The sequence below is a fragment of the Schistocerca serialis genome, chromosome 3, assembly GCF_023864345.2.
Source record: "Schistocerca serialis cubense isolate TAMUIC-IGC-003099 chromosome 3, iqSchSeri2.2, whole genome shotgun sequence".
Lineage (NCBI taxonomy): Eukaryota > Metazoa > Arthropoda > Insecta > Orthoptera > Acrididae > Schistocerca > Schistocerca serialis.
The window spans coordinates 232,510,976-232,524,959 of NC_064640.1; the positions used below are offsets into that span (position 1 = coordinate 232,510,976).

Here is a 13,984-nt window from a genome sequence, read left to right on the forward strand (position 1 = left end):
CGTCGTCTTCCTCGTCCTCATCATCGTCGTCGTCCTCCTCCTCCTCCTCCTCCTCCTCATCACCATTTCAGCCTTTTCCCACGTCATGTGGGCTCGGAGTTGCTTTGCTGCATCCTACTCTTCCATAAATGCCTACCCAGTGCTTCTCCTCTGAGCCATCCTTTCTCCCGTAGGTCCCCTGTTACCTTGTTTTTCCATCTCAGTTTCAGTCTCCCTCTTTTCCTTGATCCTTCAATTCCCAGGTCTTCTCCCTAAATAGTACTCCCCTCTTCTCTGCACATGTCCATACCATCTTAGCCTACTTTCTTGGATCTTCTTCCCTATGGGCCCCACTTTCACTGTTTCCTTGACGTACTCATTTTTATCTATCCTTTCGCATCACCCCACTTATCCACCTTAACATTCTCATTTCTGCCAGTTCCGTCTTTTTCTCTCGGGCTTTTGTAATTGGTCAAGTTTCTGCACTATACAGCATCACAGGCCTCACCACAGACTTGTAAAGCTTTCCTTTCATTCTGCAGCTAACCTTCTTATCATAGTACTCCACTCAGTTTCCTCCAGTTCATCCATCCACTATTTATCCTGTGCTGTATTTCAGCCTCCTGTCTACATTTTAAATTTCTAGAACCTTTGTGAAAGTCAAAGCCTTTATTATAATTTCATTTCTAAAAAAATTGTAAAGATTTTATTTAAGTTAAATGTATGCAATCATTTTGTAGGGTTGTAATAGGTATCAAGTACCGATATATTCAAATAAGGCATACAAATATTCAGAATCAATATTAGTAACTATGTTCATGTGTCAGTAAAATACATACATCTTCAAATTCACTATAATGTATTATTTGTTGTCATAATGTTTTAATTTATAGAAATTCTTTTTAATTGCATTAGAAACAATACAGTATTTTCTGACACTGTTAGCATAGCAGAAGTATGTTTTGCACATCATGATCCACTACTCCTTTTCACAGCTAGATAATTATTATGTGACTACAAATAAAAAGCCAAGCATAACATGGGTTAGAGGTCAGAGAGGGGAATGTATTAGGATATTCACAGACTGTCTTAGAAACACAGACTGTCCACTTGAAACTGTCACAGAATTCTTTATGTCATTTACAATGTTGTTATCTTTTTCTGCACAACATATACAAACTGGCTTCTTATATACTTCACGGCACTCTCCTCAAATTTCTGAACTCATTTTGTGGGAAGCATCCCACAACTGTCTTCTGCTCTGATGTGTCGAACTCTTCAACAACCCCTGGTCACCATCATGACTTAAGCTGAGGGATGCTATATTCTTCTGAACACTATGACGTAGTTCTTTGCTGTTATGATGAGAGGATTTCTGCAAACATCTTTTTCTGCTTCAAGAGAATGTTCACAAAAAGAAGGTACATTTAAAATGATCGTATGCGCTCCACCTGCCAGGCACCATTCTCGAATGTTCTTACTTCATAAATTACATTCGTCTCCTTACGTCCACCATATCTTATTGATCGAACAGTGCATATCAAAGCTTGGACATGGATGATGTCTGGGTCCCGATATAGGCGGTAGTCAGGCCCTGCAAAGCCTGGACCAGAATGCTGCCCTTCAAAGAGCCATGCATAACCATTACTCCGAGCACCAGTACTCTTGTTGGCATCTCCAACGTTTTCTTCATTTCTGTTGTCACCCTCCTTGGTGGCACCAGCATCTTCATTACTGTGGTCTTGAGTAGATTCAGCAGTGTTGTCCCCAACACCATCTTCATTTCTGTTGCCACCATAACCCATGTCACCATCAATGTCCTGATTTCCATTGCATGCAGTATTGTTGACTCCACAAGTGTCATCCCTACAGTCAACAACAGGACCAATGCTGGCTGCATTACTAGCAGCATCCTCAGCGACATTCCCAGTGCTGTCGTTGTAATGTTCATACTGTGCCTCTAATCCCAGATCTACCTCATGTGATACACTTCCTGTGTGGTTACTTAGATCTGAGACCACATCAACGTTACACTCAACTTCAACCATATTTTCATCCCTATCTGTCTCATCCCCTTCAGGACCAAATCCAGCAGCGTCAGATTCTGTCCCATTTTGTGAGTACTGTTTTTCAGACAACTCTGATTCACTGTCACTTTCTGAGGTTTCAACTTCTTCCTTTATTTCAATCTCTTCCATAGAGAGAGAGACAGAGTCAAAAGTATTCTGTTCACCATCTTGTTCTCGTTCTGCACTCCCACACATTAAATTACTCTTGGAGCTGGCACACCCTGTTCTATCATCCACTCCGTCATTTACATTATTCTGATCAGAAACTACAGTATCCACTTCATGTAGGTCCAGGATTTCTTTTGGGCCTCCAGTGGGTGAACAACTAGTACTAGTAAATGTCCCAGCAGCTGACATCATGATTATGGGCTCAACTGATGACGACGTTGCACCATATTCTGGTGCTGACTTTGAGACACTGTCTTCTGTTATACATGTTATCGTGCTGGTACTCTCTTTTGTGTTTGCTTCCAGTTGGGCTGTTTCTCTGATACTTGCTTCAATATGTGCATTATCAGTGCTACCTACTGGTGATGGTGTGACGTTTGTCTCTTCAGTGAGAGAAGTGCTGTGTGATGTGCTTATGCAGGTCTCAGCAGTCGACAATACGTTTCTGGATTTCGTTGTTAATGTTGTGGCATCACACTGTGGTGCAGACTCAGATATACTACCTCCTTCTACACTGGCTTCTGTATTGGTCTTCTCTTTGATGCTTGCTTCTAGATGGAATCTTCCCATTAAATTCCCATTTGATTGCATGCCTGCTGCTGCTGGCTGTACTGCATCACCATTGGATAGTGAAATCACATTTAATTCTGCAGACAGTCTACTTTTTAATGCATTCATAATATGAATGCTACATAGTAAACATCCGATAGGTGAATGGCATGTGCAGCTGCACACCGAGTGAGAAACGCTAGCTACCATATGCTCAAAACTTTGGTCACTTAATGTATCACCAACTCTATTAGCACATTTCTGCAGATGTGCTGCCACATCCTGAAGTACATGCACAAACTCATCAACAGTTTTTCGAAAAGTGTCACCCAACTGTAACTGAGGAGGCGCTGATGCTGACCGTCGACGCAAGTATGGGTGCATTTCTAAATGCGTAAGTGCATGTGCAGGTTGTGAAGCTGCATTGTCTCTCATCTGCAAAGGTGCTGTGGCTACAGAACATGAAGTTGGTGTGAATGACCTCCTACTACCGTGGCTGTTAATAATCTCTCTGTTTCTGGACGACTGGCCATCTTTAAATACTTCACTCATCATCTTGAGAGTTGTGATAGTTTCAGAGCTTGTACTGCTGTGTTCTGTAGTTAGTGGTCTGCCTCCATACTGATAATCAGCATCTTTTACTTCGCTGTGAGAAGCACCCACAACAGCTTTTCTTTTTTGGGTACTACTGGCTGCTCTATTTACATCACTATTTCTGATGCTCTTCTCCATATGTTTGTTATGTTTTGCCTTCAAGCCATCACATGGAACTCTTATTTCATTTCCACTGTTGTTATCTTTTCCTACACAACATATACAAACTGACTTCTTATATATTTTACGGCGTTCTCGACGAAATTCTGAACTCATTTTGTGGGAAGCATCCCACAACTGTCTTCTGCTCTGATGGGTCGAACTCTCCAACAACCCCTGGTCATCATCATGACTCAAGCTGAGGGATGCTACATTCTTCTGATCACTATTATGTAGTTCTTTGCCATCATGATGAGTAGATTTCTGCAAACATCTTTCACTGCTTCGAGAGTCCATGCTTCCTGTTGTCGAGTTCTCTTGATTTTCTGTGCTGCAACCATTTGAACTCTTAGTAGTTATTTTGACATCTCTGATGCATTTCTTTTTATTGCGATTTGAAACTTTAGCCTGCATATGCTTCTCCATATCAAATGGCTCTAGCACCACTGACACTGTTTTATTTAGAACATTTGTAAGCTGGTCCTGCTTACTGGAATGTTCCAATTCTTCGTGGTAGTTAGTCGCTGCCTTCTTACTGCTACAAGTAACATCAGAATGCCTTCTTTTCCTGCTGTTTTTGGTCAATTCTATAAAACTTCTATTAGAATTTGTATTATCATGCTGTGCACTTTGACTGGTGTCTGATGCACATCCTCTTGATTCATTCGTCCTCTTGAGTGAACAGCTTTCCCCTCTGCCTCTGCTACTAGATCTGGTTTTCATGCTGGCTATTCACTCTCAGGCAGACTCTGTAAAGACAAATTAAATATCAGATTACCATGTGAGCCAGAAGCACTATTAACAAACAAATCTTAAAACAACTGCAACAGATTTCAGTTTAAAAAGAAAAAAAATAATAATAAACCCTCGTGGAATATGCACAAAATGCCAGGAATTTTTACAATCAAAAAGATGTCATATTCATCACAACCAACCAAGTTTAACAGAACCATGAAATTGTCAAACTAATAAATAGTGATTCAGAAAAACTCTGCAAACCCCCCCCCCCCCCCCCCCCCCCGTGCCTTTTCACTTTTCAGTGTACTTGTAATACTCCTGTACTCAGATCAGTAAAAACATGGAGTGATACTTCACATATGTACTTACACAGGGTGTCCAAAGAGAAATGGTCAATAGTCAGGGAAACGAAAGGAACAATTGTCTGAAGCAAAAAGTTGCATATGTATATATGCCCTATTCCAAATGGTTTCATAGATAGCACACATTTAATGTGTACTGTTATTTATTTTGTTTATTATTCAATACATTGTCAAGGTTAAACATGCACATGCACAACAGTTAGTAATAAAAACAATATTTGATTTAAAAGTATCAACTGAAAAATAACATTTTTAACACATTCACCTCTAAGCATTACCACACATGTCTGTTTACAGCTGTTGTACAATTCACAAAAAATACTTGGATACTCCACCAACTTCAATGAATTTGCACATTTTTAGGAAAATAGATTATTTTGTTTGTCTGAGTGCCTCTACACGTTTTGCAATGAGAGCATCAATGTCCATGATTAAGACCAAGCAGTTCATCTTCCATATTCATCATTTGTTTGTTCTCCTCCAACTTCATCTAAGCCCGTAAACAAAAATCTAATGCTGCAACGTCTGGTGACCTTGGTGGCCAGTTAATTCTTCTACCTCTACCAGTTCCGTGATTCAGGTAAGTGTGGTTGGGATGTTCCCTAACATGTCAGGTAAAATGTGGAGGGGCCCCATCATGCTGGAAGTACACTGCAGTCCATGTGGCTTAAGGAACAAAGGAATCAAATTTCCAAAAAATGCAAGTAATTCTGTCCCATAATTCACTCTTCTAAAATGACTGGACCTATCAACAGGTTACCAGCCATGCCACATCAAGCACTGATCAAAAAATAAAGTTGGATATTGGTTTCCACAGTAGCATATGGATTTTCCTGTGAACATCGATGATTATTATGCATGTTGTTGATTCCATAGCACATAAATGTGGCTTCACCAGTGAACAGTATTAATGGTCAGTTGATATTTAACCAGTAACTAAATTCAAGTAGTGTGGCACTGAACGAATGTGAAGAATGTGGACATAAGTTTCCCACATCTAATTTCACCAAATGTGTGTTTGTGGGTCACAGATACGTGCAAAAAGCTGCCATGTGCTGGCAGTAGGACTACACTGAACCATTTCAACAATGTGTTGCCGTTCCTGCACAGGTCAGAAGAATGCACATGGTCAGAAGAATAATTATTGGAAGAATACCTGTTTCACAATATGCTGAAAACTCTCTACAATCAGTAATGTGACTGGTTAAAAAGTGCTGCCTGTAGTCTTCAACAGTAGCAGGAGCACTACCAATGCAAATGTCATAAATGTACACCGTATCTGCATATTATTCTTGTAGCCAAGTCAGTGAAGCAAAATTTGGCAAAAAAATTGTGCTGTCACCATTTTTTGTACAGTAGTAGGAGGAAGTGACATGAACAACGTCCCAAAAATTGTGACCAGTGTGGTGTGAGTGTGGGGATGAAGGGGCGTTTAAAGGTCACGTTTTCATGGTTCTCTTGAATATCTCAAAAATTGCAATTTCTAGCAAAAATGTTTCCCAGTATGAATTTAAACTACATTAAATTTCCTACATGAAAGGTCTTCATTTTTTCTCTAGGACTGATAATTACCACATTACAGGGGATGGAAAAATAGCAATTATTAAAAACAGTGTCTTAACTACATACAATTGTATTAAGGGATAATCTGAGATACGAGGGTGTGATGAGTTGAAGGGCTGTGCAGAGAGGGAGGGGGGAGGGGAGAGAGGGAGTATGGGGGCTGGAGGGTGAATGCATGATGGATGAGGCAGGTCACCAGATCGTGGTCATGCACTTCCCTCCTTTCTAGGTCTGCCAACTGAACAGCGAGTGGACGAGTCCCAACTCTCTATCCCACTATGTCACTACATGGAATACAGATATGACTCTCTAATAATAGTAACACAAGAAATATATATGGGCAGACTGTATGTAAATCTCTGCATACTGTTCTACACTGCTACAGGGAAATTTATTCTTATTCACCCTCTATGACACTGTAGCATTCTGCAGGCAAAGGCAACAACTCCATGGCTTGCTTTTCAGTTTACAGACAGACTATACCTCCCCCAGCATTTCCACTATGTGATCAAAAGTATCCTGACACCTGGCTGAAAATGACTTACAAGTTCATGGCACCCTTCATCAGTAATGCTGGAATTCAATATGGTGTTGACCCATCCTTAGTCTTGATGACAGCTTCCACTCCTGCAGGCATGTGTTCTATCAGGTGCTAGAAGGTTTCTTGGGGAATGGTAGCCCATTCTTCACAGAGTCCTGCACTAGGGAGAGGTATCGATGTCAGTTGGTGAGGCCCGGCACGAAGTCAGCATTCCAAAACATTGCAAAGGTGTTTTATAGGATTCAGGTCAATACTCTGTGCAGGCTAGTCCATTACAGGGATGTTATTCTCATGTAACCACTTTGCCACAGGCCGTGCATTATGATCAGGTGCTCAATCCTGTTGAAACATGCAATCGCCTTAACAGAATTGCAAGAAGGTGCTTAAAACATCATTGGAGGCATGTGCTGTGACAGTGCCATGCAAAACAACAATGGGTGCAAGCCACCCTCCATGAAAAACATGACCACACCATAACACCACTGCCTCCGAATTTTATTGTTGGCACTACACACGCTGGCAGATTACGTTCGCTGGGCATTCACCATACCCACACCCTGCCATCGGATCGCTATAGTGTGTACCATGATTTGTCACTCCACACAATGTTTTTCCACTGTTCAATCATCCAATGTTTATGCTCCTTACACCAAGCGAGGCATTGTTTGGCATTTACTGCCATGATGTGTGGCTTATGAGCAGTCATTCGATCATGAAATCCAAGTTTTCTTACCTCCTGCCTAACTGTCACAGTACTTCCAGTGGATCCTCGTGCAGTTTGTGTGATGGTCTGAATATATGTCTGCCTATTACACATTACAACACTCTTCAACTGTCAGCGGTCTCTGTCAGTCAACAGACAAGATCGGCCTGTACGCTTTTGTGCTGTACATGTCTCTTCGTATTTCCACTTCACTATCACATCAGAAACAGTGGACCTAGGGATGTTTAGGAGTGTGGAAATCTCTCGTACAGACATATGCCAAGTGACACCCAATCAACTGACCACGTTTGAAGTCCGTGAGATCCGCGGAGTGTCCCATTCTGCTCTCTCACAATGTCTAATGACTACTGAGGTCACTGATATGGAGTACCTGGCAGCACAATGCACCTAATATGAAAAATATATGTTTTTGGGTTGTCCGGGTACTTTCGATCATGTAGTGCATATGAGCAGGCAAAATAACTTCACTGGGCCCATGTTTATATAGTTATTTTCAGTTTTATTACACGAGTATTTATTTGCAATTGTTAAGTGAGCTATTATGTCAAAAAGGTCCACAGCTAGAGCTATCAACTGTGTACACATCAAAGAACCTATCCTAGCTGTAGCATGCTGGCAATATGTGTTTGACAATGTTGATATTGTTTCTGCTATCAATGATGAAGACTTTTCAGAGCATGAGGAGTATCAAATGCACCCCCTCAGCCTCAGCTCTTCCAGCATCTGATGAGGCCCAGAGGCTCAAACTGCCTCCTTCTGCAACAGAAGTATGTCACCTGAATGTTATGGAACTTCAGAGATTTCAACACAAGTCAAGCAATGCATTATTGCACATTACTGTCCTAAATTCGAATGTAAGTCCTTTTCCATCAGAGATATGGACACCCACCCTGCAAGATATGGTAAGTGGCTCCAGTCACTGCAGCCCACTCTATTACAAGTGCTAGCTATACCAGTAACACAAAGTTGAGGGAAGTGCAGTAACTTTCTGGTCAATCATTAATTCACCAGCAAGTGACTACAACATAGTTACACAACTTTAGAATATGTTGCCAACAACAAGCAGTAGCAAGATACCACATTTACCAACCCAGTCTGTTTCCCACTAGCACCACATATGCCAATGACAACATCATACTTACAAATGAAGCATTTCTCAGCCACTGTTTATAGGAATCCATTTTACATAAAAGCTCACTTAACAACTGCAATGAAGTACTCACTGAATGAACTGAAAATACCTCCACTATATAAACACAACATCAGTGAAGTTATTTTGTCTACTTACATCAGGGAACCACAGATGAAACACTGGGGAGGTACAGTCAGACTGTAAACTGAAAAGCAAGCAGTGCTGGTGGTGAAGGAAGTCACTTTTCTCAGAAGAATCCAGCTTCTCGTAGCCATATTACACAACTTCATACAAACTCAGTAAGGTGTGATAATGGCATCTTTGTTGCTGTAAAGGCTTTCTTGACTAACATCAGCTCACCATGTCTAATCTAAAGGCTAATTAACACTCATGAATGATACAGAGTGCATTTAAAGAAAACCTGATTTGCATCCCCATAGTGTCACTACTAGCGCCACTCTTATGCGACTGGCACAAAATTGCAAACAGACATCACCGATCAAAAGTAGAAACATGCCTAACAACTTTTGTTTATTTCACACAACCCCTTGCTGGTGTTGCATTTTTTTCTGTCAGTGTATTTATTATATGCTGATTTTAACATTAACCTGAAACTGAAAAAAAATAAAAATAAAAACATGTACCTTAAAATGAAGAAAAAGGAATAACCTGATAACTGAAAATAGAGAAATAAGAAAACTTTTAAGCAGTTTTATCTGAAAACAACTTTATTCAGACCATACTAGAAAAACAGAGGTGTCATCTTCCCTGTTTCACATATACTGAAAATTGTGTTACTAAAAGCTATACATGTGAACTTAGGTCTTTCAGATCATGACACACTACTGACACTAATAAATTCTTCTATATTGCAAGTAGTAAAAAAAAAAAAAAAAAGTGGGAATATGAAAGGCACTTCAACAAAGAAAAGATGAATATTCTTGTACAAATGTTAGCAAAGGAAACATGGGGAAATATAGTTTCAAAACCAACAACCAATAATTCATTCTATGCATTTTTCTCATACTTTTTGTGTCACAGTTGTGATGCATTTTCCACAAAAGGAAGAAAAACCCTTACAAAAATCAATGTTGAACAAAGGAAAAATATGAAGTGGATATCATTTACTATCACAGTATCTAGTGAAACTAAACATCTCAATCACCTCAAAAAAGACAACTTCACAGAATATGATAAGACATACAAGAAAATTCATGGGAAAGTGATTAAAGAAAAGACAATGCACAGTGATGGAGTAGTTCATGACCTGGACCTCACAATACAAAATAAACAAATTCAGAGCGTAACTGTAACCTAATTTTTAAGTGTGCATGCTGACAAAAATTTAGACTGTTCATGGCATTGCACCAATGCAGTCATCCTGTAAGCTTCCATTCTAAGAACAGAAACATGGGTGTTTATAGTGATATATGTGGTGCAACAGTGATAAAATGTTTTCAAATTTTCACAGAATCTCAACTGTAGATTCATCCCTTCTGTATCCAGTGGCTCAGTACAAAAAAATTGTTATGTTTTTGTGATAACAAACAGTGCATCCCTATATCCCAGATGTTACAAACCAAGGTTTAGGTACTGAACAGTTAGTTACTGCAACACAATTAAACAATATATAGTGCTTACAAGATGCACTGAAAAGATTAAAAACAAATACAAACAATAATAACAGAAGTATGTGTGCCAAACAGCAAAATGAAAATACACACACAGGCAATATATCGGTAACAGTTGTGACAAAAAATAATTACAATGTATTAGTTGCAGAAGAAGCTGACAGCCAACAAATAAATTCTGTAAATTATAATCTAACTTCAGCTGCACTATAAACACCTCTGTGCAGAAAGTCAAGAGAATGTATTCAAGCAATAAACAAAGGAATATAAAAAATGAGTTGTGATGCTCGGTGACATCCACACCATGAGAAATCTGAAAAAATAAATGAGTATAATACATCACATATGGCTATAGGAATGATGAAATTGAGTGCACCTTTGACTGAAATAACAAAAAACACCAAACTCACTCAGAGAATTATCTAAGAATGATACTTTCATAATCATGGGTGCAAGTAATGATGAATACTGAAAGGAGGGTAGGCATACTACACAGTGCTTTTCTACACTACTTGATCTTAAAATGCCCAACATCACTAGTACTAGCATGCCTCACAGATAGGACCTGCAGGATGACTCGGTCATAAATTTGGAGCTTTTAAAAAAAAAAAAAAAAAAAAAAAAAAAGAAAGAAAGAGCAAGGTCTATCCTAATGTAAAATTCTTTGAACTTTCCATTTCAATAGAATTGTTTATGAAACACAGACATCACAACAACACTGGGAAGTCATACATTGGCAAAATACTAACAAAATTAATACACATAGATGACCTCATTGAAATAAAAACAACCAGTTTCGACAAAAGCCACATTGCGATCGGGCTGAGCAAACCTGAAACACCAAACTCAGAAATTGTTTGTGTTGAAAGTTGTGCAACTACCAAAAACACAGAAATATAACAGAAGAGACATTTTTAGGTGACAAAACAAAAATGATAGATACAGATACAGAAAAAAAAAGATCCACAGTGAGGAAAAAAATTAACCAGAAACATCTGAAGGAAGCTTCTTTTATATGCTTAGGTGGACACTGATAAAGGACTGTATTGTTGCCAGTTTACACAATCCTCCTCATTCTGTACAATATCCTTTGAGCATGGTGAGATACGCATTTTTGTTAGAAGTAACACGAGACACTGCTGTTTAAAATCATGGGAAAGGAAAACAAAACTTCAAAATTTATACTAAATTTATACTTCACTAAAAACAATTACAATTTGCCTGTACAGAAGCCCAAATGTGATCTTAGCTTATATTCTTATAGAAACTAAGACAGTGCATTCAATAAGCTTAAAGATAATAAGAAAAATCTAATGGTGTGTGATGATTAATTGAACTTCCAGGAAAACTCAAACAAAAAAATTATAAATGCAGAAAATAATTCCAGGCTAGAACAATAAATACAGGGTTTTGTGTCCATAATGGACGGTGTAATGTTTTCTATACCACAAACCACAATGCAAACAGAATTAATGACAGAAGAATGAATGCTAAGTGAAAAAATATAGATACCTTCAGACAACTGTTAGGTGAGGAAACATGGAATGCAGTATATCAGCATGGCAGAACATGTCAAAAGTCTGACAAATCTGTGGAAATATGTAGTAACTACTATAAAACTGCATTCCCACTGAATGAACACAGGCTATGGTCTAATAATAAAAACAGGTCTAGCTGCAATTAATCTTTCACAGAAAAAAAGAAAATCTATATTGTATTAAGGACACTGTGGGTGTGTGATGAATTTCATGCTTACTGCAGAAAATACAAGTAATATTTTAATAGTTGTTACAGAAGCAAAAATGAAGGAAAATGACCTTTACATGCCACAAGACAAAAGCTACATCAGAAGTTGTGAAACAGTAGACAGGTAATGTCACTAACAGAAATGCCAATATCAAGCTATGTCAAGATGAAGAGAAAATAACTGACACAAGGAATATAGCAAAAATCGTCAACAACTATTAATAAACATATGTAGGCAACTAATCAGTAAGATTAACCCAAGTAACCAAAATGCAACAGCAACATCAGTCAAGATCAACAACACTGCTACCTCATTACATCTGTACCAAATGAATAAAGAAGAAATTTTTACTGTAATAAAAACTTTAAAAACGAAATTAATAATCATTTAGAGTTGATAGTATACCTGATAAAATAATAAAGAGATGTAGTGGAATCACTGTAAAACCATTGACACATTTATGCAATAGTTTACTGACATCAAGGTCTTCTCTTCCTATCAAAAAAATGCAAAACTGAAACTAATATTTAAAAAAAGGAAAAACAGAGGAAGTTGTCAATTACAGGGCAATTGCCCTATTGTCCTGCTTCTCAAAATTTTTTGAGTAGGTCTTCCACAACAGACTGACATGCTTTATGCAAAAATATCAAATTCTGTTCATAGCGCAACACAGGTTTAAAATGAACAGCCGACCGGCACTGCTACCTATGAATTTCTGAGTGAAATTTACCAGAAAGTGGACAATGGTGAATATAATATTGGAGGATTCCTTGACTTGTTGAAGGCATTCAGTATAATAGATAATGATGCACTACTACAGAAATTAAATAAACTAGGCTTAAGAGGCACACCTACTGTTGGGTCATGTCATACCTTTACAGACACAAACAAATAGTGAAAATACAACACACTGCATGCAACACAATTACAGACCAACACTCAGCTTACCAAGAGATTAAATATGTTGTTCCCGAGCACCAGTCAGACGTTCCTCCTAAATGTAAATGACCTAAAAACAAACATAAATTTCAAAATATTTATCAGTTTGCTGATAACACAAGCTTTGGTTAACTTTTCAGATAATCACTTTGACATTTCCACATAATAAAGCTGTCCTCAACCCAAAGGTTATTTGGAACACTGCAGTGCATTACTGGATATGGTCCCAATGGAAGTGGTATCCCCTTGCTTCCTCTGACACTGAGCTGACGTATGCAGACAACTACACGACAACCCACAGTTTACTGTGGACTCCAAGCCATGGTGAATCTCAACATTTTTCAAACTAACGAATCATTGCCAGATGTGAAAGAAATAATAAGTGATAGGAAAAGGACCAACTGCAGATTAAAACCTGGACCTTTTGATATTTAATCTGACATCTAGCCACTGAGCCACACACCGCTTCCACACCTCGGAATAAGGAAAATATTGGAATGAGAGTGATAAGTAGTTTCTCACATAACTGTACTTTGCCACAGAAGGAAGGGAAACACACTTGAAACTTTAAGGTGAATTTCATACTATTTATCATGCAGAATAGTATTAGAGGTGGTGGGAGAGGAACTATACAACAGTTTCTCTCCTGTAAAATCAATCAAATATGCCCCACAAAGGAAAGCAACAGGGTGAGTCAGCAGAGTTGTTCAACATTATCTTCATGTTCATCTCTGAACAACACTAACAGAGCACTAAGGATCTATCATCTTGAGAGTGAGCTTTCTTCACACATGATATACAAGTATTTAACCACTTGTAATGTCCAATTAGTCCTAGAAAATGGGAACAGGAGTAAAGTAATACAACGAAACTGTGTTCAACACCTTCACATAGCCTGCTTTCTGATGTGAAAAGGAGACAGTCTACCATAGAGGATTCTTTTGCGGTCATCATCAATGAAACGAAGTGCAGGAAAATTGCATTACGCAGTTCAGTACTCATATAGGAAGACATGTATAGAAGTTAGTACCAAATATTCAGCTGTTTTTGATAAATAACTTAAAATATTCTGTTCGCATGTGTGTAGTA

The 13,984-nt window shown here is 38.5% G+C and overlaps 1 protein-coding gene across 6 annotated transcripts in view; it reads right to left on the minus strand.

The window, feature by feature from the left end:
• Positions 1 to 787: 787 nt before the first annotated feature.
• The window catches only part of LOC126469971 (uncharacterized), a 382,949-nt gene continuing 369,752 nt past the window's right edge, over positions 788 to 13,984 (minus strand). For all 6 annotated transcript variants that reach the window (XM_050097412.1, XM_050097411.1, XM_050097410.1 and 3 more), the window contains exons 2-3: positions 12,905 to 12,965; positions 788 to 4,267 (exon numbers count right to left, since the gene is read on the minus strand). In XM_050097412.1, the coding sequence (XP_049953369.1) occupies positions 1,407 to 4,241 (2,835 nt within the window). In that variant the 5' untranslated portion in view covers positions 4,242 to 4,267; positions 12,905 to 12,965 and the 3' untranslated portion in view covers positions 788 to 1,406. The remainder of the gene's footprint in view (positions 4,268 to 12,904; positions 12,966 to 13,984) is intronic.